A 26,444-nucleotide genomic window follows, 5' to 3' on the forward strand; every position below is an offset into this window, starting at 1 on the left:
TTCCATTATGATTATAATAAAATTATTCTTCATTATTTCTTATTGCTTCTTTTCTTGCTCGCAATAAAATTCTAAACCATATTATTTAACCATGTTCGAACGAACATAAGTGAGGTTAAAATCGTCTTAATAATCAATAAACCCGCATCATTTTTATGTGGAAGTGTGCATGACAGCTTGGAGCACCTTTCCTTGGCATCAATAAGTGCCATCATGGATAAAGAAATCCTAAAGATGATAAGCTCGGCAGAAAACCCAAAAAGGGGACTGCGCAAAAATAAGAGCAAAAGACCCGCTAGGAATCCCACAAAAGGGTGACCTAGGCAAAAATTAGGGTTACAAAGTAATGAACAAAAACAAAAGCCCGCTAAGACATCACAAATGGGTGTTTTAGGCAAAAGTTAGGGCCGTCAAAAAAAGGAACAAAATAAATCCATGATGGTATCATCAATTGAATTCAACAAGGAGCTCAAGAAAAGCTATCCAAGTTGTCAAAGCACAATCATTAATAACGAAGATGTGCTTAACTTCATAAATGTTTAATCGAACAAACCTAAACACAATAAGCCTGCCATTGGCCAGCCATTCTTACAAAATCCATTTTTCAAAAATAAAACAATCCCCTCTAAAACACAAACTTTTGAAAAATATACCTTTTCCTTCTTTTCTCTCTTGTCCCCAACGATTTTTGAATAATCTAGTGGAAACATGGAGATATAGTGGTCAATAGGAGGGTTGACACATCTTCTAAAGGAAGGGAGAATCATTTGGTTGATAACACCAAAAATCAAATACGCATCGTTCCTCGGTTACAGAAATCGGCAAAGCACAGTCTGTCTGGAGGAATGGCAAGATCCAAACAAAGAACGCATCGATTAATTCTTTTGAAAAACTGAATCAAATAGAATTAGGTGCATCTCATTTGCATACATGCATACAGATGATAGGTGTACTAGAAGATCACTTATTCTCTGTTTATCTTAAAAAAAAAAAAAAAAAAAAAAAAAAAAAAATCATAAATCAGAAAAATCCAATACGCCCGTATTGGTATTAATACGGTCGTATTGGAGTTAACGTTAAGAACAACGTTTCAACTCCAATACGGGCGTATTAAAATCCAGTACGCCCGTACTAAGCCCCAATACGGTCGTATTGAATCCAATACGGTCCATATTGATTGTAAACTTTGTACATCAACGGAAAGGCCAATACGGCCGTAATTGAATCCAATACGGGCCGTATTGGCGGAATTTTGCCTATAAATAAAGACTTCCCCTCCCTCATTTTGCATACCTTTCTTCATTCTCCACATTCCTTGCTTGTGAGTGCATTCCTACAGAGATTATCGGAAATGGCAGAATCTTCTCGCAAAAGGCAGAGAGCCCCAGCCAGACGCGTAATGACAGATCGACACCGGGACCGGCTACAGCTTATAGAGACGTTCACCATCGAGCCGTCAAGAGTGCTCGATTTTGAGCTTCTCCAAGCAGTGGGCTTGGAGAATGATGTCAGGAACTACTTCGACGCCATAGGATGGGGATTTGTCCTTAATCCACCATCCCAGCTATATTTGACGGCCACGAAGGAGTTCTTGGCTACAGTCGGCGTCACGGAGTCGACTAACAGCTATGGGGAGGATGTTTGCGCGGTGGATTTCTGGATGAATGAAGGATACCGCTCGCTGACGTTGGACGAGTTCAACGTCCAGGCAGGGTTTTTCAACCGCACTGATCAACTGGCATTCCGAGATGCCATATGCGAGTGGCCTGATCAGTGGACTCCGGTTGAGATGTGGAGTTTGCTCACTGGCCGACGGGATTATCATTCAGGGGTGAAGGGCTCCCGGCTCCCGACTGCTCTTAGGATCTGTCACAAGATCCTCACCAGTACTATTCATGGCAGGTCCAAGAGTCCGGAGTCGATTACACGACCGGATCTGCTGGCCTTATATTGCATGGCCACCGGCCGGAAGGCCAATCCTGGATATTTCTTCCTCGAGCATGTGAAGAAGCTTGGGGTACGAGAGGGAGGAGAGTCCAGACAGGGGTACATCTTGGTTGCCCCACTCCTCTCACAGCTAGCGGAGACATGGGGATGTCCCGATGGTGCAGAGCCAGGGGCATTGGCGCCAAAGTTGATTGGTGCCTCCACCCTGATTAACATGAAGATCATCGCTAGATCGCCAGGAGGGGGGTTTGTGCGAGTAGATGGCCTCGAGACCTTCGACGACCTCCTCAACAACCTCGACTTTGAGGGAGGCGACACCCCGCAGCCAGAGGCTAGCACGTCACGGTCGGACAGGGGATACTTTGACGCCCGCTTCGACACACTGCAGCAGAGCATTGACACGCGATTCGATGCTTTTCAGCAGAGCATCGACACGCGATTCGATGCTTTTCAGCATAGTGTCGGTACATGGCAGCAGAGTACCGATGCTCGACTAGATACCTTGGTGCAGGGGTTCGACAACCTCTCCGTCTGGATGCATCGCCGCTTCCCGGACCCGCCACAGGACCCGCCAGCAGAGGAGTGAAAACTGGCTTCTGTTTTATTGCTTTTTCATGTACTAGTTTGGTTGGGCTTAGCCCCATTTCTCAAATTTTTCTTGTACAAATTCATTTTTAATGAAATTTGCCACTTTTGAATTCAAAATTCTCTAGCAATTTAAATTCTGTACAGCAAAAGCCAAAAACATAGAAAAGGCAAAATACAGAAAAAGCCAAATCAGAAGAAAAGGCAAAATACAGAAAAAGCCGAAAATAAAAAAACAAGGATACAGAAAATCCAACAAACAGTTTGTACAAAATAACTGAGCCTGGAGAGGCTTGCCAAAATAATACTCCACATCCTCCACAGTATGCAGAATAACTGAGCCTGGAGAGGCTCGCAGAAATAATACTCCCCGGAGGGAACCTCAGCTCAAGCTCACGGAAAAATCCCCAGCGAGAGCTATCAAAGCAAAATCGACGCAATCCCCAATGGAAGTGCGATCATCCAAACAGTATATACAAGTCAAAGGACTTAACACTTCCTCAGTGGAAGATAGCTCTCCGACTCAAAGCGCCGAGTGAGGCTAAGCCTGTAGAGGCTTCCTAAATAATACTCTGGGATACATAAGATCCCCAAATCCCCAGTCGCCTACTCAAGAGGCATCCCTGCAAAAGGAGAAAAATCATAAAAAGATCAATAATCATTCCCCAAGTGGAATCTGGCTCTCAGCCAACCATTGAACATCAAGGTGATATGCCTAACAGAAGAGGCTAATCAAAATCAACGACAAAATCCCCCAGTGGATAACAGCCTACACAGAGGCAGCAAAATCAGAAAACCAAAAGAGACACCCGAACAAGGATAACCGGGATACTCCACCAACGTCGAAAGGACGTCAGCCAATCATAAGGCACCGCTCACATCAGAAAGAGCATCTTTGTGTCTGCATCCCTAAGGAATCAGAAATTCCCCAGTGGGCACCAACTACGCAATGGAAAGTTGGGACACAAAAAACCTATGAGTAACTGCACATCCCCTAGACGGATCCCTGCGTTATCCAGCCCTCAGTGGCACAAAATCAAAAAACAACCGTCGAAGCAGCATCGTGGACTGTGGAGACAAAATCATCACAAATCCCTGGAAAGGAGATACTCACGCTACCCCCGTCGTCACAAACACGGAGGTATGCAGCTTCCGGCTCGGGCAATGAGCGAAGCTATCTCTGGAAAGGGGGTACTCACCGTTCACCGTTGTCACAAAGGTACTTAGCTTCCGGCTCGAACAAAGAGTGAAGCTAAGCCTGGAGAGGCGGTACTTACAGCTTCCAGCTTGGGCAACAAGCAAAGCAAGGCCTGGAGAGGCAAAACTCACACTGCTCACTGTCGTCACAAAGGTGCTTAGTTTCCGGCTCGAACAAAGAGCGAGACTAGGCCTGGAAAGGCGAAACTCACACTGCTACCGTCGTCACAAGGGTACTTAGCTTCCGGCTCGAACAAAGAGTGAAGCTAAGCCTGGAGAGGCGGTACTCACAGCTTCCAGCTTGGGCAGCAAGCATAGCAAAACCTGGAGAGGCTACTCGACAATTTTCCACCGGAAGACGCTACAAGTCAGAAGGTCGGCGCATCACCCGGACAATTGGGTCAACTCCTTTACTTGTCAGCCGATACACCAAAAGGCCGTCCGACTAAGTAAAGGGGGGGCAGCTGTAGACCCCTAAAATTGTCCGGGTCGGAAATAAAGCTTGAAGACTCTCGAAGACTGAAGGAAGATCAGCCAGAAGGACTCCCGGAAGGCCCTAGGAGGGTTCTCTGTAGGTCTAGAGGTCTTAGAATAGCTCAAAATAAGGAAGTGGAGGGAATGAAGCCCAATACGGCCGTACTGAACTTAATACGGCCGTATTGAAGCTTCAATACGGCCGCAATGAACTCAATACGGCGTATTGAAGTTTCTGAAACTTCAATACGGCCGTACTGAAATCAATACGCCCGTATTGACACTTCAATACACCCGCAGCGAACTCAATACGGGCGCATTGAAATTTCTGAATTTCAATACGGCCGTATTGAACTCAATACGACCGTATTGAAGTTCAAAAATTTCAATACGGCCGTATTGCTCCTGTAGGCCGTATTGCGCCTATTCCCTATAAATATGACGTCAATTGGACGTCATTCCACACTTTTGAACATAGTTTCAACCCTCTCCTTGAGTATTCTGGGGTTTTTGAGCAGTGTTCTGCCCTAGAAATCACTCGGAGAGTTGATCCGACGAAGTTCTTGAGCCCCGAGCCATTTTGCTTGAGGATCGAACCTAGTCGAGGGGAAATCTTTTTGATTCCCTTAGTTAAAATTTTGTTCTAGGAGAGCGAGAAGCGAGCTTGTAGAGCGAGGGAACGCCAAAACGCTTCCCAGTTCATTTTTTGCAATATATAAAAGCACGCTTCAAGAGGTTTCCCTTCAATCCTTCCTTTTACTGCTTTCTGTGTGCATATTTAAACTGTCATCATGTAGATAGTCAATTTATAATTGCTTAGAATAAATAGGGGTAATTTAGTAATTTTACGCTGTTATTTTAGAAAATAATCTGTCATAGGGAACCCGAAAGGGGCGCCGTGGGGTGCTAACACCTTCCCCACGCGTAACCGACTCCCTTACCCAACTCTGGTTGTAATGGCCAAAGTTGATTTATAAAATCAAATTGCCTTATCCCTTTTTCCAATGTTTTGAGTAAAACATTGGTGGCGACTCCACGAACCCTCCTTTTACGAAAACCACTAATCCATGGAGGGTCCCGCTTGGGATTAATATGGATTGGTGAGACGTTTTAATGAATAAATTGGATAGGATCGACAAGGTCTCAGTTTGAGAACAAGTCGTTCTAATAATCCAATACATTTTCAAAACCAAAATAAAAGCGAGCTCGACCGTCTTCGCGACCGCCGAGGCCCGTTTGGGCCGGTGGCGACAGCCTCCTATCCCTCTTCCATTTCCACCAAAATCAATTCCAAGCAAAAAGATGGAAGAGGTGGATAAGGAGATCTTGGAGACTTTCAGGAAGGTGGAGGTGAACATACCTCTGCTCGATGCCATCAAGCAAATTCCCAGATATGCAAAATTCTTGAAGGAGTTGTGCACTTATAAGAGGAAGCTGAAGGGCAATGAGCGAATCAGCATGGGCAGAAATGTGTCTGCTTTGATAGGTAAATCTGTTCCTCACATTCTTGAAAAATGTAAGGACCCAGGTACTTTCTGCATACCTTGTATTATTGGGAATAGCAAATTTGAAAATGCCATGCTTGATTTGGGTGCTTCTATAAATGTCATGCCTCTGTCCATTTTTAAATCTCTGTCTCTTGGTCCTATGCAGCCTACGGGTGTGGTGATACAGTTGGCAAATAGGAGTGTTGCCCACCCTACAGGTTTCATAGAGGATGTCTTGGTTCGGGTTGGTGAACTAATTTTTCCTGCTGATTTTTATGTGCTTGATATGGAGGAGGGATTCTCTCATGGTTCCACCCCAATCATTTTAGGTAGACCATTTTTGAAAACAGCCCGAACTAAGATTGATGTGTATGCTGCTACATTGTCCATGGAGTTTGGTGATTGTGTTGTCCATTTTAATATTCTTGATGCCATGAAACATCCATCTGAGGACCATTCTGTTTTTCGTGCTGAGATACTTGATGATGTTGTTGATCAGTATGCTTCTAATTTTTATTCTTTGCATGATAAGAAACATTGTTTTCTATCTGATCTATATACTTCTCTTGCATGCACTGAATCTGAATCTGAATCTGAATCTGATTATGTTTCTGAGTTTGATTTTGAATCTGATTTTGTATCTGATGTTTTCGGTGTTGTACCCCTGGATATTATTTCTTTAGAGTCAGAATGCACTAACCATGTTGCAGGAAGTACAAAAGAATCTGACTTGCAGGTTGAGGTACAGGCTGTGGAACCACTTTTCCCTTCCTTGGTTCCTTCTGATGTTCAGCCAGCACCAACACCAGAGTTGAAGCCTCTTCCAGAGAACCTCAAGTATGCTTACTTGGAGGATCATGAGAAGCTACCAGTGATCATTTCCACCTCCCTTGATGCTGTTCAAGAGGAGAAATTGTTGCACGTTCTGAAAAAGCATAAGAAAGCCATTGGTTGGGCCCTGGCGGACATTCCTGGTATCAACCCTTCCACTTGCATGCACATAATACTATTGGAGGATGGAGCTAAACCAGCGAGACAGCCCCAAAGGAGACTCAACCCTGTCATTTTGGAAGTTGTGAAGAAAGAGGTGACCAAGCTTCTACAAGCTGGGATCATCTATCCCATTTCAGACAGTCAGTGGGTGAGTCCGGTCCAGGTGGTCCCCAAGAAGACAGGCCTCACTGTTGTTAAGAATGAGAGGGATGAGCTCATCCCCACTAGAGTGCAAAATAGTTGGAGGGTCTGTATTGACTACCGAAGGCTCAACCAAGCAACAAGGAAGGATCATTTTCCTCTGCCCTTCATTGATCAGATGCTTGAGCGTCTGGCAGGTAAATCTCATTATTGCTTTCTTGATGGGTTCTCTGGCTATTTTCATATTCATATTGCTCCTGAGGATCAGGAGAAGACCACATTCACCTGCCTTTTTGGTACTTTTGCCTATAGGAGGATGCCTTTTGGCCTATGCAATGCCCCTGGCACATTCCAGCGATGCATGCTTAGTATCTTTTCTGATTTTCTTGAAAATTGCATAGCGGTGTTTATGGATGATTTTACTGTATATGGATCCTCTTTTGATGCATGTTTGGATAGTTTGGATAGAGTTCTGAATAGATGCATTGAGACTAACCTTGTTCTTAATTTTGAGAAATGTCATTTCATGGTTGAACAGGGTATAGTTTTAGGGCATATTATTTCTAGTAAGGGCATAGAAGTAGATCCTGCAAAAGTCTCTATTATTTCACAGTTGCCTTACGCCTCTTGCGTGCGAGAGGTTTGATCTTTTCTTGGCCATGCAGGTTTCTATAGGCGCTTTGTCAAAGAATTCAGCAAGAAGGCCCTTTCGCTATCCAATCTTCTACAAAAAGATGTTGATTTTTTTTTTATGACAGGTGTAAACAGGCTTTTGACTGCCTCAAGGAAGCACTCACCACCACTCCAATCATTCAGGCACCTGATTGGACAGTCCCATTCGAGCTGATGTGTGATGCATCCAATTATGCATTGGGAGCTGTCCTGGCACAGAGAGTTGACAAGTTGCCCAGAGTGATATATTATGCTTCCCGGACTTTGGACGCTGCCCAAGCAAACTACACTACCATAGAGAAAGAGCTTCTGGCCATTGTTTTTGCTCTTGATAAATTTAGATCTTATTTGCTTGGTTCTCGTGTTATTGTTTATACTGACCATGCAGCTCTGAAGTACCTACTGAAAAAGGCTGAGTCAAAGCCCAGATTGATCAGGTGGATGCTCTGGCTCCAGGAGTTTGATCTGGATATACGAGACAGGAGTGGAGCTCAGAATTTAGTGGCAGACCATCTCAGCTGGATTGAGAGAGCTGAGGATAGTGCTGACGTCTTGCCCATCCAGGATAATTTTCCTGATGAAAATTTGTTAACTATTTCTTCTGTTTCTGCTTCTACCACCCCTTGGTTTGCAAATATTGTTAATTTTTTAGTTGCTTCTGTTTTTCCTCCTTTAGCATCTAGAGCTCAGATTGATAAACTCAAGAGTGATGCTAAACATTATGTTTGGGATGACCCCTATTTGTGGAAGTTTTGCAGTGATCAGGTAATCAGGAGATGCTTGTCGGACCATGAGGTTGACTCCGTCCTGCAGTTCTGTCATTCTTCTGCATCTGGTGGTCATCTTGGCATTCAGAGGACAGCTTGCAAGGTGCTTGATTGTGGTTTTTACTGGCCCACCATCTTCAAGGATGCGTGGAAAATTTGCAGCACTTGTGAGCAGTGTCAGAGAGCAGGAGGATCCCTTACATGGAGACAGCAGATGCCTCAACAGCCCATGCTATTCTACGAGGTTTTTGATGTCTGGGGTATAGATTTCATGGGTCCTTTTCCTGTCTCTTTTGGTTTTTCATATATTCTCCTAGCTGTTGATTATGTTTCAAAATGGGTGGAAGCCAAAGCCACCAGAACTAATGATGCTCGGGTTGTTGTGGATTTTGTCATATCTAACATATTTTGCAGGTTTGGTGATGGAAAAGGTTAGGAGGAGTGGTAGATGACTTCTTCTTAGCTTCTCCTTTGCTCGGATCTTCTTCAAGGAGATGGAAACCACAAAGATGAACACTAGATGGAGGAGATTCTCGGATAGGAAGAAGGCTTAAGCCTTGGATGGAAGCATCCAAGCTTAAGGTGCAAGGGAAAGCTCACTTCAAAGAGGAGGAAATCCTAGAAGGGTTCCTAAGGTGAAGCTTTCTCTCATGGTGACTCTTGAACGAAATTTGGCTGAATAAGCTCTCAAATTTCATTATTCTCAAAAGTGAATACAAAGAGTGGAAGAATCACTTAAGCAGGGTTCCAAGTGTGCAACTTTGGGCGCCTAAATCCAAGGCTACATGTGGCGCCCAAAATTTGAATTCAAACTTGAAATTTGAATTCAAATTTTGGCTCCCATGTGCTAGTCCGAAAATTTAGGTGCCTAGATGCATTTAGGTTTGATTTGAGAGTTATTTAGGGTTAATTTGAGTGGCACATGTTCAGCCACCCATGGTGCTAAACATGTGACTCAAATGTAACTTAAATGACTTCCAAATTAAACCTAGTTTAACCTATTTTACCTATTTAAGTAATTCTTGTATATTCCTAATCTAATGACCTAAATACAATGGTCAAACAAATACAATGGAAAGGAAAAATTACAAGAATGAAAATGAGCCCAATATTGGGTACCAAAAGCCCAAAGGCCCATGAAGCCCAAAACTAGGCCCAACAAGCCTAAAACCTAAAATGCTACTCTATGTGGCCCAAAATACAAGACCAAAATATATGATACCTATACTAACATGATGTATACAAAACATATGAAAATAGCTATAACAAAATATGGCCCATGAAAAGTTCAACTTGGGCCTTCCCAGGCCCATCAGGCCCATTGGGCCCTGACTAGCCCAAACCTTCATGTCTAGCCAACTCCTCTTGGCTCCTTCAATATGTCACCTCTTGCCTTCCTAGGCATGATTCCATCATCCCCTCCCTCTTGAAAAGGATTTGTCCTCAAATCACGAGGATGCATGGAATAAGAAACATCACCTACATACACAACAAACCATGTATAAGAGGTGACATGTTTATGATGAGAAAATGGATTATGGATCCTAAGAGGAGTCCTTATATCTAGCCTAAGAAAAAATAAACTATCAAAATTAGACTCCCTAAAAGTAGAAATAGGCTCCTCTCCTAAGCATAACCTAGAAGTAAAACCTAAGAATGTAATAACACTATGACTAAGACAATGAAAAGAATGATTTTTAAACACTACAATATCTTGCCTAAAATACCCTAAATGGTAGCCTAGGCTTTTCCTAAAATATAAAGAAAAGAATACTAGAAAACGTCCTAAACAATTTTGAATCATATTGTTTGGTAGATAAAATGTCTTGGAAAATCTTGAAAACTCATATAAACTAGTTTTGTCTTGTAAGGAAGGGTGCAAATTAAGTTCAAATAAAGATGAACTTCCCATAAGATCAAAAATAGAATATGAAATATGACAAGATGTATCTATCAAACAATATATTCCAAAATTTGGGTGCTTTATTAGAACAACTATGGTAGAAGGATTCCTAAAGAGAGGAAGGCTATCTTCCTTGGGCACCTCCAAGGAAGTAGCACAAGAAGTGGAACTAAATGTAGTCCACTCCTTCTTCACTACATCTTGAAGTTGAGATTCATTTTTCTTTAGAATGATTTGTTCTTGAATCTCTACTTCATGACTAGTGGTAAGATTAGGGTAAGAGTTAAGGTCTTTATTTATGAAGAGAGTATTTTGTAAATGATTTTTAGTGGTAGAACAACTCTCTTCACTCACAAGTCCTTTAGAGGAATTATTTTCCTCCTTACTCTTCCCTAAGAGCAATGCCTTTTTTCTTTCTTTTTCTCTTGTTTTTCTCAATTTTTCTTTTGCTAAAAGTTTTTCTCTCTTTTGTTTAATAATGTGAATTTCTTCCTCTAAAATTGCAATTTGTGCTTTTTTTTCAAGTTTTTCTTTTTCTTTTTTTAAAGCTTCTTGCTTTGTCCAAGGTGTTAGTGATTTAAGCCTTTGAGTAGAATGTGAAAAACCTTTTGGAGAGCTTAATTCACTACCACTTGAGAAATATTTTCTCATGATTAAACAAAAGAATTTTTTGTATATGCTATGCAAAAAGAAAATATTTTTGGACTTTTCTAGGAACAAAAATAGCACTTGGAAGTCTAAGTGTACAAATTGCACTATCAAGGGAGGTGAGCTACTAAGAGCCACTTAATAACCAAGCCTTTTCAAGTGGAAATCACTAAACTCCTTTGTGGTATCTTTGATTCCCCAAAACTTTTCACAAAAATTTTTGAATGCTTTTTCACAATTTGTTTGTTTTTGAGACTAAACTAAACGTGAGCAAGTAAATCTACACAAGTCTAGACGTTTCAAGGCAGCAAAATAAAGCAATTAAAAGACAAAGAACTTAAAGGAATCAAGATAAGTAACTAGTCGGGTTCCCTAAGTGGAAGCTTGAAACATATGAAATTTCCAAGCCACTTCCACTAGCACTACACGTGAGGATGCTAACAAGGATTTAGATATACCTGACCAGCTTCTTAATACTCCCTCCAAGCTTTACAAATTGATTTTAAAATACAAGAGAGATTGCAAAATTTAAACTAGCCTAGAAAGCAATAAATGGCGGTTTTGGTGACCAATTTAGTGACGGATTGTTGTGTAAATTTTCCAACACTTAATCAAGTGTTTAATCCGCCACTAATCCTTCAATATGATGCTACTGGACCTGCAAAAGAAACACAACAAAGAGGTTAATGGTGGCTGCCTCACAAGGTGAAAGGAATGGTCACTCAAGTGAAGGAAGTTTAGGAGAAGTTTTGGTCACTAAATTAGGTCAAATTTTTAGGTCTTAGTGTCCAAACTTTTCCTACTCTTTGTTGAGCAATGCTTGATCCTTGAGCAAGAATTTGAGGCCACTTCCAGCACAGGGAAATTATTGAAAGAAAACTAGACAAGCAATAAAGCACAATTTGGAAAGCTTATACCAAAAGTTAAGAGTAATATGTATATATGACAAGACTCAAAGAGGTTCAACAAGTAAAACTGGAAAATAAGACTCCAAATAAAGCTAGCACTCAGTTAGGAATGTTCCTAGATAGGTACTAGAGTAGATGAACAAAACAAAAAAAAATTGAAAGCAATTGGATAAGTATAGCACAAGTAGTAGTCAAAACAATAACAAGGAATCAAGTGATTTTTCACCAATGTACACCTCTCGGCTTTTTCACTTTAAAATGCTTTCTCTAATTTTTTTTTTAATTCTTTCTTTTTCTATATTCAAGTTAAGACTCCATGTCGCCACCGGCCCGAAACGGGCTTTCGGCATTCGCGATTGATGGTTGGACTCGTTTATTTGTTTAAAAAATGTGGATTGCTAGAATGACTTATTCTCAAACTGAGACCTCGTCAAACGAGCAATTTTATAAAAAGGCTCACTAATCCATATTAATCCCAAGCGGGACCCTCCATGGATTAGTGGTTTTCGTAAAAGGAGGGTTCGTGGAGTCGCCACCAATGTTTTACTCAAAACATTGGAAAAAGGGATAAGGCAATTGATTTTATAAATCAACTTTGGCCATTACAACCAGAGTTGGGTAAGGGAGTCGGTTACGCGTGGGGAAGGTGTTAGCACCCCACAGCGCCCCTTTCGGGTTCCCTATGACAGATTATTTCTCTAAAATAACAGTGTAAAATTACTAAATTACCCCTATTTATTCTAAGCAATTATAAATTGACTATCTACATGATGACAGTTTAAATATGCACACAGAAAGCAGTAAAAGGAAGGATTTAAGAAGAAACCTCTTGAAGCGTGCTTTTATATATTGAGTAAAACTGGGAAGCTTTTTGGCGTTCCCTCGCTCTACAAGCTCGCTCGCTCCTTCCTAAAAACTTTTGACTATGGAAATCCGGAGGATTTCCCTTCGACTAGGTTCGAATCTCCAAGCTAAGTGCTCGGAATTCTAGAACTTCGTCGGATCGACTCCCAGAGAGATTTCTAGGGCAGAACACTGCTCAAAAACCCCAGAATACTCAAGGAGGGAGTCAAAACTGAGTGAAAAAGTGTGGAATGACGTCCAATTGACGTCATATTTATAGGGAATAGGCGCAATACGGCCTACAGGGGCAATACGGCCGTATTGAAATTTTTGAACTTCAATACGGTCGTATTGAAGTTCAATACGGTCGTATTGAAATTCAGAAATTTCAATACGCCCGTATTGAGTTCGCTGCGGTTGTATTGAAGTGTCAATACGGTCGTATTGACTTCAGTACGACCGTATTGAAGTGTCAATACGGTCGTATTGACTTTAGTACGGCCGTATTGGGCTTTTTCCCTCCACTTCCTTATTTTGAGCTATTCTAAGACCTCTAGACCTACAGAGAACCCTCCTAGGGCCTTCGAGGAGTCCTTCTGGCTGATTATCCTTCAGTCTTCGAGAGTCTTCAAGCTTTATTTCCGACCCGGACAATTTTAGGGGTCTACAGCTGCCCCCCCTTTACTTAGTCGGACGGCCTTTTGGTGTATCGGCTGACAAGTAAAGGAGTTGACCCAATTGTCCGGGTATTGTGCCGACCTTCTGACTTGTAGCGTCTTCCGGTGGAAAAATGTTGAGTAGCCTCCCCAGGTGGGTGCATACCTCGGCGCTTCTGACATCCTCGGTAGCTGAGTTTACCTTCTCCAAGGTCAACTTCACTCGACGCCCGAGCCGGAAGTTGGACATCAACGCGCCTCTGATGACGATGATGGTTGAGTACCCGCCTCTCCAGGCTTAGCTTCACTCTTTGTTCGAGCCGGAAGCTAAGTATCCTTGTGACGACGGTGAGCAGTATGAGTTTTGCCTCTCCAGGCCTAGTCTCGCTCTTTGTTCGAGCCGGAAACCAAGCACCTTTGTGACGACGGTGAGCAGTGTGAGTTTTGCCTCTCCAGGCCTTGCTTTGCTTGTTGCCCAAGCTGGAAGCTGTAAGTACCGTCTCTCCAGGCTTAGCTTCACTCTTCGTTTGAGCCGGAAGCTAAGTACCTTTGTGACAACGGTAAGTGGTGAGTACCCCTTTTCCAGAGATAGCTTCGCTCATTGCCCGAGCCGGAAGCTGCATACCTCCGTGTTTGTGACGACGGGGTAGCGTGAATATCTCCTTTCCAGGGGTTTGTGATGATTTTTGTCTCCACAGTCCACGATGCTGCTTCGACGGTTGTTTCTGATTTTGTGCCACTAGGGGCTGGATAACGCAGGGATCCGTCTAGGGGATGTGCAGTTACTCATAGGTTCTTGTGTCCCAACTTTCCATTGCGTAGTTGGTGCCCTTGGGGAATTTCTGACTCCTTGGGGTACAGACACAAAGATGCTCTTTCTGATGTGAGCGGTGCCTTATGATTGGCTGACGTCCTTTCGACGTTGGTGGAGTATCCCGGTTATCTTTGTTCGGGTAACTCTTTTTGATTTTCTGATTTTTTGCTGCCTCTGTGTAGGCTGTTATCCGCTGGGGATTCTGGATGTTGATTTTGTCTCCACAGTCCACGATGCTGCTTCGACGATTGTTTTTGATTTTTGTGCCACTGAGGGCTGGATAACGCAGGGATCCGTCTAGGGGATGTGCAGTCATTCACAGGTTCCTGTGCCCCAACTTGCATTGCATTGTTGGTACCCTTGGGGAATTTCTGACTCCTCGGGGTATAGACACAGATGCTCTCTCTCTGAGTTGAGCGATGCCTTATGTTTGGCTGACGTCCTTTTGACGTTGGTGGAGTATCCCGGTTATCCTTATTCGGGTAACTCTTTTTAACTTTTGGATTTTGTTGCCTCTGTGTAGGCTGTTATCCGCCAGGGGATTTTGTCATTGGTTGTGATTGGCCTCTTCTGTTAGGCAGATCATCTTGATGTTCAATGATAGGCTGAGAGCCTGATTCCGCTTGGGGAATGATTATTGATCTTTTTATGATTTTTTCTCTTTTTGAAGGGGTGCCTCTTGAGTAGGCGACTGGGGATTTGGGGATCTTATGTATCCCAGAGTATTATTTAGGAAGCCTCTGCAGGCTTAGCCTCACTCAGCGCTTGAGTCAGAGAGCTATCTTCCACTGAGGAAGTTTCAAGTCCTTTGACTGAATATTTTGCTTGGATGATCGCGCTTCCATTGGGGATTGCGTCGATTTTGCTTTGATAGCCCTCGCTGGGGATTTTTCCGTGAGCTTGAGCTGAGGTTCCCTCTGGGGAGTATTATTTCTGCGAGCCTCTCCAGGCTCATTTATTCTGAGAGAGTATTATTTCTGCAAGCCTCTCCAGGCTTTAGTTATGATGAAAGAGTATTATTTCGGCGAGCCTCTCCAGGCTCAATTATTTTGCAGGAGTATTATTTAGGCAAGCCTCTCCAGGCTCAATTATTTTGCGGGAGTATTATTTCGGCAAGCCTCTCCAGGCTCAATTATTTTGTACGAGGTGATTGATTTTCTAAATCTTTTGCCCTTTTTTTTTTGTCGTTTTTGGCTTTTTCTGTATTTTTGCCTTTTTTGTCATTTTTTGGCTTTTTCTGTATTTTTGCCTTTTCTGTTGTTTTTCGGCTTTTTCTGTACAGAAATGTCTCAGTTATTCTGAGAGAGTATTATTTCGGCGAGCCTCTCCAGGCTCAATTATTTTCTGAGAGTATTCTTTCGGCAAGCCTCTCCAGGCTCAGTTATTCTGAGAGTATTCTTTCGGCAAGCCTCTCCAGGCTCAGTTATTCTGAGAGTATTCTTTCGGCAAGCCTCTCCAGGCTCAGTTATTCTGTATGACGCTGTTGATTTTCTGAATCTTTGCATTTTGTTTGCTGCTGTCATACACAAGCAATTTTTCTATTTTTTCTATTTTATGTAGTTGCCTAATGATGATTTCTTTGAATGTGCAATTAATGTGCACGATGCACAAAATGCAAGTTTAATTATTTTATTTTTGGAAAAAATGAATGGCTCCCCCTATCCTCTTCTTTTTGGAGGAATTTTGTCATTGATGTGAGGGAGGATTTCTGTTATTGCCAATACGGCCGTTATTCATTTCAGTACGCCCGTATTGAATTGAAAATTTGTTCATAACCCTAATTTTGGTACGGGCGTACTGAACATGATACAGGCGTATTGTTTTTTCTGAAGTTTATATATTTTTTGTTTTTTCAATAAACAGAGAATAAGTGATCTTCCAGTACACCTATCATCTGTATGCATGTATGCAGTATGATGCACCTAATTCTATTCGATTCATTTTTCAAAAGAATTAACCGATGCGTTTTTCTGTTTGGATTTTGTCATTCCTCCAGACGGACTGTGCTCTGCCGATTTCTGTTACCGAGGAATGATGCGTATTTTGATTTTGGTGTCATCAACCAAATGATTCTCCCTTCCTTTAGAAGATGTGTCAACCCTCCTATTGACCACTATATCTCCATGTTTCCACTAGATTATTCAAAAAATCGTTGGGGACAAGAGAGAAAAGAAGGAAAAGGTATATTTTTCAAAAGTTTGTGTTTTAGAGGGGATTGTTTTATTTTTGAAAAATGGATTTTGTAAGAATGGCTGGCCAATGGCAGGCTTATTGTGTTTAGGTTTGTTCGATTAAACATTTATGAAGTTAAGCACGTCTTCGTTATTAATGATTGTGCTTTGACAACTTGGATAGCTTTTCTTGAGCTCCTTGTTGAATTCAATTGATGGTACCATCACGGATTTATTTTGTTCCCTTTTTTGACGGCCCTAACTTTTGCCTAAAACACCCATTTGTGATGTCTTAGCGGGCCCTTGTTTTTGTTCATTATTTTGTAACCCTAATTTTTGCCTAGGTCACCCTTTTGTGGGATTCCTAGCGGGTCTTTTGCTCTTATTTTTGCGCAGTCCCCTTTTTGGGTTTTCTGCCGAGCTTATCATCTTTAGGATTTCTTTATCCATGATGGCACTTATTGATGCCAAGAAAAGGTGCTCCAAGCTGTCATGCACATTTCCACATAAAAATGATGCGGGTTTATTGATTATTAAGACGATTTTAACCTCACTTATGTTCGTTCAAACAGGGTTAAATAATGTGGTCTAGAACTTTATTGTAAGCAAGAAAAGAATCAATAAGAAATTAATGAAGAATGATTTTATTATAATCATGATGGAAACATGTGCCCTATCGAGGCTCGGGGGTCGGGCTGTCCCCGAGGAGTGATCTCTAATAGTCACTGAATTTACACATCCCTATTAGAAGGAAAAGGACACTTGATGACGACAACTGGCCTTGATGTTTGTGAACCAGCCTTCCTAAAGATCTGGCTTAAAGAACGTTGAGAAGGATCTTGATTCCTTTTCGTTCTTTGATCTTTAACAGGGTTGTATCCTAACCCTTGTTTCCCCGGATTGTCCTTGATAATAGGTAGCTCCGGGATTCCTTGGGAGTACTTGCCCAATCCTTGTCCTGGCAAGTATCCGTTCTTTGTGAGCATATGGGCTACCTTCTTCATTTCTCGGGGAAACGTTTCAACATTGGCAATTTCCAATGCTTGGAAGGCGGTTTCCAAAGCTTCCTCTGCTGCATCCACATAAGGTATGTTGGATGGCTTGCTGATGAGTATGTCATCTTCAGCTTGTACAGTCACCAGTTTGTCACCCACAATGAATTTGACTTTTTGGTGGAGCGTAGAGGGTACAGCTTTCGCATCATGAATCCAAGGTCGGCCTAGGAGACAGCTGTATGCAGGAGTAATATCCATCACTTGGAATTCGACGTTGAAGATGGTAGGTCCAATTTGGATTGGAAGATTGACTTCTCCCACCACTTCTCTTTTAGAACCGTCGAAAGCTCGAACGATCATGTTACTCGGGCGCATTTGGATTCCCTTGATTGCCACTTGAAAGAGTTCTTTTGGGCATCACATTCAAGGAAGATCCGTTATCCACCAAGACTTTTGCGATGTGGTACTCCTTGCACTTTACAGAGATATGCAAGGGTTTGTTGTGATTAGGTCCCTCGGCGGGGATTTCTTCATCGGTGAAAGTGAGGTGATCATTAGCCGTGATGTGGCTAACAATTCCCTCAAACTTGTCTTGGGAGATGGTATGCGACACATATGCCTCGTTCAAGACCTTCAACAGAGCTTGCCGATGCGGTTCGGAGCTTAGGATCAACGACAACAAAGTGATCTTTGCTGGTGTCTTGTGAAGTTGATCCACGATGGAGTACTCGCTTTGTTTGATGAATTTTAACAACTCATCAGTCTCCTCCTCGGATTCTCTATCTTCCTCGGTTTTCTCCTTTTCTTTTCCTTTACTCTTGGGAGCTTTATCGTGCAGATCTTCGGGAGAGTAGATCCTGCCACTCCTAGTCATGCCCCCAAGTCCAGCGATGTTGGAGATGTCGCTGTCGGCAGAAGAATGGACGTCGTATGTCCATGGCACAGCCTTATTTGTTTTGTAGGGGAAAGGCCTTGGAGCGATGATCCTTAACGGTGTCGGACCTTCCCTTTCGTCTGTCTTGATTACCAACAACGGAGTCGCCGTGTGCTTGCTTGGTGCAGTTGTTGGTTTGCATTTAATGACCAATGGCGTGCGATCCATTCTGAACATACGCATCGATTATTTCTTTCTTTTTATTAACATTTATTATTAAATTACCGGGAGAGATAAATGCAAATGAATGACTATGAGATGCAAAGGCGATAAATCTCAAGAATTCGATTTTATTCATTGAAGAAAGTGTACAACTTTTTATACAATGTTTTGAAGCAATTTTTTACAAAAAGAGAAAAGCCGGTAGAAACCCACAGGCGGGTTCATACGTCGTTGCCATTCTTCTTCGGCTTCCTCAACATGGCGTGCCATTGCTTCAACTTGCGAGTGGACGGCTTGACTCATATCATCACAAGTCTTCTGAGCCTCCTTCGCTTTCTGAATGTGATAGTTGATCATGGCCTGCAGCTCGTTAAGCTCGTCTTTGGCTCGATCCTTCTCCTCTTGGAGTTTAGCCATTCGTGCCAATCCTTCCCTTTCCTTTTTGCGGAAGTCGGAAAGGTTTGCGGCGTGTCGTTGAGCGACTTCCCGCCATTTCTGTGCGTCGGATCGAGTCGATAGCAAGTCCTCTTGCATGTCCCTAATCAACTGTGCCTGCTTTGCATGCTCGGCTTCAAGGCGTGCTATCTTGACATTGACTTCTTGGAGTTGACTACCCGGTTCAACCTTTGGTATTTTAGATGCCCGAGTAGTCTCCTCATTGAGGTTAGCACACTCATCCTTGAGCCGCTCTATCTCGTGGTCTTTCTTCTTGCATTGCCTTTGAAGACCATCAATAGTAAAACTGGATTCTTCATTTTTTTCTTCAAGAAATCTCATTTGAGCTTCCATGCTTTCCAGCTTTTTGGTCAAGGCGTCGACTTGTTCTTGCATTAACCTCCTTGTGGTTGTGGTTGCGCAAGAGGTGGATGGTTGAGACACCCCTCTCTCGTTCCTCCATATCTCGTAGTCGGTGGAGGCGGATACCCGAGGCTTTCCAAGCTCTCGATCTCCCTCATAGATTGGTTTCTCCCACGCTCTAATGACAGCGTGCATGTCCCTCTGATGTTCGGAATCAAAGGAGAAACACAACCCTCCAAGCTCCTCTTTGGTAAGAACAATTTGAGTCCTCATGAGTTGCCTCATAGCCAATCTAGGTGAATAAGCTATGCAACCTCGGAGGCCCATTAATGGTATGCTTGGATAATTGCCGCATCTTGTTAATACATTGCTTGGACGGAACCAAGGACAAACCCACGTGAAGTGCTCAATACTCCACTGTTCCATCTCTTCCTTCCACTCGGAAGCATACCGGCGGCGTACGGGGATCTTCGAAAAACTTCTCAAAGGATCGGGCAAAGTCCCCATATGACTAGAGGCATAAAAGTGTGTGATGCCCCACACATACAACAAGGAGGTACAACATCGGATAGTTTTCCCTTGCTTCTGTTGAGATAAGCTGACAGAAAGCAAGGTGTCGGCAAGAATGGCAGGCACGGGACTCTTCATATGTACGTCCCAAGCGAAGAAGGCGTCCATAGCAGCATGGTCCACTGTGTTAGCGTGAAAGGGGAATAGGATCATCCCAAACACGGCTAACGCTAGAGTCTTGTTGAAAGCTAACCAATCTCCCTCATCAGCCAAAGAAGAAAGGTGGTTTTCAATCATAGCAAGCTTCCAACCCTTGATACTGCCGTTCCCCACTAAAACAGATAATCGTGGCGGTAGTTTGACTTGAGTGGCAACTCTCTCTACGGCCACATGATTTCCATGGAAAATATAAACCCCTGTTGATTTGGGCCATCGAAGCATGAGTTCGTACTCCTCGAGAGTAGGAACTAAGTCAAACTGGGGGAATTCAAAACAGTGCAGATCGAGACTCCAGAAATGGACCAAGGCTCTCAGAAAAGCTGGATCCACACAAATCTTCATCAAGTCAAGGACTCGTCCATAAGATTTTTCGAACTCCAAACGAGCCTCTCGTGGCATCAAGGTACAGAGGTGATCCAACCTCTCAGCACGGTATAATAGGAAGTCCACTTTCTTTAATGGCCTTTGCACCTCCCTAGACCTCTCCATAATCTACAATACAATGCATGATATGAGATGATGGCGATGAATATGCATGCATAGTGTTTATTTAACTAAGCATTATCATGTTTTTGGGATTTTCCTAATATGATGCATGATATTGCTTGGTTTGGGTAAATATCATTATTTTTTGATATTTTGTACCTTTTTGTATTTTTTGTATTTTTGGGTGAAAAGGAAAACTACCTATATGAATGCAATAAAGGTAGATGTTAACACCACGTACTAGAAGATCCTTATTTCTATTTATTTTTATTTTACTAGGGATGTTGTATGTTTAAAGAATGCAAATGTATGCTCATACAATGTCACATAAAAATGCACACACAATTCACTCATCCACGAACAGTCACGAGCAAATTACGAGGTAGGGGTCTCCTGCAGAAAAGTGCATATTCAAGGAGGATCTAACTGTTCTCACCAGTCCAAGGCCCCCAAGGTGCCCCCATTATAGGGACCCAATTCCTCTCGTCGTAGGTCGATGGAAAGCTCCAACGCACCGTCGGACTCAAGTTCATGGTTATCACCTTGAGTGATGTTTTCCGACAACGGTCTACGGGCACCTATAGACCCATTCGACAACCGGCCGTACTAACATCCACTCCCTATGGTTAATCACTCATGCCCCCGGGTATAGAGGGAACTGTTGTGTGCAAAGGTTTGTGTGCAGTTTTTATTTCAAACAATTGCGGAATTTAAACATACAACAGTTATTTAAAGCCATATAATAAAACATATTATAATACAAGCAAGGGGTAATGAAGTAGTTTTAACTATTATTTGTTAAAAATAATCTGTCACTAAATGGGACTGACTCTCGAGGCTTCCCCAGTGGAGTCGCCATCTGTCGCCACCGGCCCGAAACGGGCTTTCGGCATTCGCGATTGATGGTTGGACTCGTTTATTTGTTTAAAAAATGTGGATTGCTAGAATGACTTATTCTCAAACTGAGACCTCGTCAAACAAGCAATTTTATAAAAAGGCTCACTAATCCATATTAATCCCAAGCGGGACCCTCCATGGATTAGTGGTTTTCGTAAAAGGAGGGTTCGTGGAGTCGCCACCAATGTTTTACTCAAAACATTGGAAAAAGGGATAAGGCAATTGATTTTATAAATCAACTTTGGCCATTACAACCAGAGTTGGGTAAGGGAGTCGGTTACGCGTGGGGAAGGTGTTAGCACCCCACAGCGCCCCTTTCGGGTTCCCTATGACAGATTATTTCTCTAAAATAACAGTGTAAAATTACTAAATTACCCCTATTTATTCTAAGCAATTATAAATTGACTATCTACATGATGACAGTTTAAATATGCACACAGAAAGCAGTAAAAGGAAGGATTTAAGAAGAAACCTCTTGAAGCGTGCTTTTATATATTGAGTAAAACTGGGAAGCTTTTTGGCGTTCCCTCGCTCTACAAGCTCGCTCGCTCCTTCCTAAAAACTTTTGACTATGGAAATCCGGAGGATTTCCCTTCGACTAGGTTCGAATCTCCAAGCTAAGTGCTCGGAATTCCAGAACTTCGTCGGATCGACTCCCAGAGAGATTTCTAGGGCAGAACACTGCTCAAAAACCCCAGAATACTCAAGGAGGGAGTCAAAACTGAGTGAAAAAGTGTGGAATGACGTCCAATTGACGTCATATTTATAGGGAATAGGCGCAATACGGCCTACAGGGGCAATACGGCCGTATTGAAATTTTTGAACTTCAATACGGTCGTATTGAAGTTCAATACGGTCGTATTGAAATTCAGAAATTTCAATACGCCCGTATTGAGTTCGCTGCGGTTGTATTGAAGTGTCAATACGGTCGTATTGACTTCAGTACGACCGTATTGAAGTGTCAATACGGTCGTATTGACTTTAGTACGGCCGTATTGGGCTTTTTCCCTCCACTTCCTTATTTTGAGCTATTCTAAGACCTCTAGACCTACAGAGAACCCTCCTAGGGCCTTCGAGGAGTCCTTCTGGCTGATTATCCTTCAGTCTTCGAGAGTCTTCAAGCTTTATTTCCGACCCGGACAATTTTAGGGGTCTACACTCCAGAGAAGGTGTTTGCCTTTTGTTTCAAATTTTTCTATGATTCCAAGCTATAGAAACCGAGACTACAAGTTAGCCAAAAATTAGGTCAAAATTCAAGTAAATTTGAGAAACTAGTGCACTAGTCTTTAGGTTTTGGTTTGGATTTCTTTTGAACTCTTTTTCTTTTGAACATTAGGTCTTTAGGCTCTGTTTTAAACTCTGTTTTCCAGCCTCTTAACTCACTTTTTTTTTAAAATTTGAATCCACAAAATTAGTGCACTAGAAGTAGGATTACACTTGAAATTTTGAGTCAAAATTTTTTTATAAGATTTTCAATGGAATATGATTTGAAAACTTAAGAACACAAAGGAAACCTAACTCTAAGGAAACTTGCTAGAACTAATAATAGCAAATTATGAACACAATAAGGTAAAAGAAAAGCACATATAGGTAGGCAAAAGAGAAACAAAACCGAGAGCAATATGTAGACACAAAGTTCAAAATAAAACTAGGTTAAACATGCTATTCAAGGAATTTGCAACATATAAAGACTACACAAACATGCTAAGACAAAACATGGATTAAAAACCAAAATCTAAATGCAATGTATGCAGTCCAATCACGGACACATATTAGGAATGGAGAGACTCAAAATTAAAATCAAAAACAAGCACAAGCTAATAGGTCCTAAACAAGTTGATTGTGGAAGAAAATCAAGAACAATCAAACAATGGATCTATGGAACAAATTTGATTCAAAACAATTAGATCCGAATAGAAACTCAAAGAAGACATACAAGAGTACACAAACAGCAAAATAATTGGACAAAATACAAGAGAACTTATCTCCAAGAAGAACCTTGCTCTTGATACCAAAAATGATGGAAAAGGTTAGGAGGAGTGGTAGATGACTTCTCCTTAGCTTCTCCTTTGCTCGGATCTTCTTCAAGGAGATGGAAACCACAAAGATGAACACTAGATGGAGGAGATTCTCGGATAGGAAGAAGGCTTAAGCCTTGGATGTGACACCCTTACTACCCCAACACATATATAAAAAAAATTATAATACATTTAAGAAAGTTAAATTTTCTAAGTTGGTAAAAGGGTTCACATAAAAATTCGACAATCACATTAATAGAGATATAAAACATAAAACACGAGAGTTTTACAAATTGTTTTCAAAACAATATTACAGTGCCAAATACACATAAATATTTCATCCTAGAAATCCTCTGCCCCGATGTCACACTATCAGAGCATTCCCAGAATTTTAACTGTTGGCATCCTAGAAGCCATTCGTAGCTGGATCTTCTTCTCCTAAAATATCCACAGTTTATACGGTGAGAAAAGAAAATATCTATATGCAAAGTACATACAAACACATCACAATATAATCTCATAATAACTCATTATTTAATAAAATATTCATAAGCATTTATCTATATATATATATATATATATATATATGTGTGTGTGTATCATAATTTATCAACCATTCATCATTTTCACACCTCAATTCACAATTACATCAATCCATCACAATCCACTTGAACATTACAATTCATTCATAATCCACACAAATTTCACTATGTCAAGGTCACGCTACCCTTTTTCCAACCTAGGGCCGTGCTCACCCCTGACATAACACTGTGCCAAGGTCACGCTACCCTTTTTAGTAGCCTAGGGCCGTGCTCACCCCTGACATAATACTGTGCCAAGGTCACGCTACCCATCAGCTTAGGGTCGTGCTCACCCCTGGTCATCAGTACCATAATCACATCTCATTCACATCTCAATCACATTCCACACTTCTCATTTCATAACTCAAATTCACATCACGTACATAATTTCACATCACATACACATCACATACACAACAGATAAGCCCAACAAAATGAGGGTTTACACACCCCTCAAGCAATTCACATCAAGATCATCCATTCTTAACGAGTAATATAGCAATAATATTCATAAATTATAATAATCAATAAGATAATCAATTTAATATAACAGTGAAACTCATAATTATTCCAAATTCTAGTTCACAGCATTTATGATTTCTTCTTTCTTCCCAGATCATTATTCCTACAATTTGGCATATCTATAAACCTCAACACATAATTTCAATAGAACTAATGATTCTTCAAATAAAATAATTATAAAATCATAATCCTAAGAAATTCTTCCTCTACCCAATTCCCTCATGTACTCTACATATAAATAATCCCCTTTTCCCCCGTACCTGGATGAATAGTAACTTGAGCAGAACCTCCTCTTCTTTTTCCTTAAACGGTAGTCAAAATTCGGGCAGAACCTTCTCTTCTCTCTCCTTATATCGAGACCGGAACTAGGGTAGAACCTCCACCCCCTAAGCTCCTTCCATCAACAGCAGGAAGTAGAGAGAGAAAGAAAAGAGAGAAGGGAGAGAAGATGAGAGGTGTGTGGATTTGAGAGGGAGGAGGGGCCTTTTTATAGGCATTTTCGCGGACCTATCCGGAACGGCCGTTCCGAAAAGTGGAACGCCCGTTCTGGACCCTTCAAATCTACGCAAAATTTTCAACTGGAACGGCCCGTTCTGAAATCAGAACGGCCCGTTCCAAAACCCAGCAGAACGCCCCGTTCTCCTTCTGGAACGGCCCGTGCTGCAAGGAGAACGCCCCGTTCTCCTTCTGGAACGGCCCGTTCTGCAAGGAGAACGCCCCGTTCTCCTTTGGAGAACGGCCCGTTCTGGGCCCGTTCTGGACGTCCCAAAAATACACAATTTTATCATTTGGAACGGCCCGTTCCACATTTGGAACGGCCCGTTCCAGAAACCAAAAATACCCCAAAAACTTCAACAAAATTACGAGAATGCCATTAAAAATTACGAAAATGCCATTAATAATAAGTTTACAAAAATACCCTTATTCCTTTATTAAAATTACGAAAATACCATTACTAATTACGAAAATGCCATTAATACAAAAATACTCTTTATAATAAAAATTGGGGTGTTACAATTCTTCCCTCCTTTTAGAAATTTCGTCCTCGAAATTTTTGCAATGGTAAATTCTTCGCTTCTTACTTCTAATTCTTATGCAACCTCACTACCTACAACTCTATTCATTTTACCAAGGAAATCTAAGGGTAAGACAAGTAAATTTTAAGGAATCTAAATCAATCTCTTAAATGTCTCAAACAAACCTATAATTAAGGTCTATCCATTCACCATCTTACTTCCAAAATGAGACGTCTAATTGCTACAAAATTTGTAAAGATTTCATGTATACTAAACACGAGTATATGATTTCTTTTCTCTTCACCTTAGGTCACTACACTTCCGCTGCGCAACTCTGATACATCTTAGTAGTTCGTAAATATATTTCAAGAACACTCGTATGTCTTTACTCTAAAATCATCTTTCTTAATTCAAGGTTACTAAACACCCAAATTGGTTCTAAGAAAAGACCTGACTCCTAAGCTTCCCTAATCTCATCCATTAATTCACTAGTTACTTTCAGCATAATCCATTCAATGCTTCTAAGGGTAATCTCACTCATCTAGCATAAGTCTCTAAATTCTTCAATCAAATCCAACCCTTAAATCATCAAAATGATATATCAGAGGTCATCATAATCGAGGTATCTGCTACAATATTGGTTTTACTTCTATGGTTATCTCTAAAGATTAAGTACCTAAGTGTAAGTTCACTAGGTATACGTATCAGATCACTAATTTCACCACTCCATCTACACCCAAGTCAAATTCTTATCCATCACCTTATCCTATAATCTCATATCTTGTTATCAAATGAATCAACTAATTATGCTTCTCCAATTTCTTTCAACGATCCACTTAGTATTCGAGTCATACTTAGTTTTACACTATTAAGAGTAATCTCATAAGTCAAACTTAAATCCCTAATTTGAATCTCTAATCATAAAGGAAAATAAATATAAAGATTTCCTACTCAAAATATCGGTTACCACAATGACTTTACTCAAATCTAAGTTTGAAATATTAGTCCTCTTAGTAGTTTAAACTTAACTTAACTCTTTCAGTCAACAAATAATTAAGGCTCCAACGATCAATAAATACCTCAAGCTTATAATTATATAG

General features: G+C 41.4%; 2 protein-coding genes across 2 annotated transcripts; one reads left to right on the forward strand and one right to left on the reverse strand.

Annotated features, from left to right (window-relative positions):
* The first annotated feature begins 5,505 nt into the window (after window positions 1–5,505).
* LOC145952282 (uncharacterized) lies at window positions 5,506–15,603 on the forward strand. Its single transcript, XM_083064617.1, has 6 exons — window positions 5,506–5,553; window positions 5,857–6,327; window positions 6,427–6,831; window positions 7,363–7,464; window positions 7,593–8,559; window positions 15,596–15,603. Exons 1-6 carry the CDS (start codon window positions 5,506–5,508, stop codon window positions 15,601–15,603), a joined length of 2,001 nt encoding a protein of 666 aa, XP_082920743.1.
* A 2,008-nt stretch (window positions 15,604–17,611) lies between these two features.
* On the reverse strand, window positions 17,612–24,991 carry LOC145952637 (uncharacterized). Its single transcript, XM_083065448.1, has 3 exons — window positions 24,589–24,991; window positions 21,680–23,663; window positions 17,612–20,316 (listed from the first exon to the last, which is right to left on the reverse strand). The coding sequence occupies exon 3, from the start codon at window positions 20,311–20,313 to the stop codon at window positions 18,454–18,456; it is 1,860 nt and encodes a 619-aa protein (XP_082921574.1). The 5' UTR covers window positions 20,314–20,316; window positions 21,680–23,663; window positions 24,589–24,991; the 3' UTR covers window positions 17,612–18,453.
* Between the last annotated feature and the right edge of the window lie 1,453 nt (window positions 24,992–26,444).

This window comes from Cajanus cajan, chromosome 10 (genome assembly GCF_000230855.2).
Source record: "Cajanus cajan strain Asha chromosome 10, NIPB_CcT2T_4, whole genome shotgun sequence".
Taxonomy (NCBI): Eukaryota; Viridiplantae; Streptophyta; class Magnoliopsida; order Fabales; family Fabaceae; genus Cajanus; species Cajanus cajan.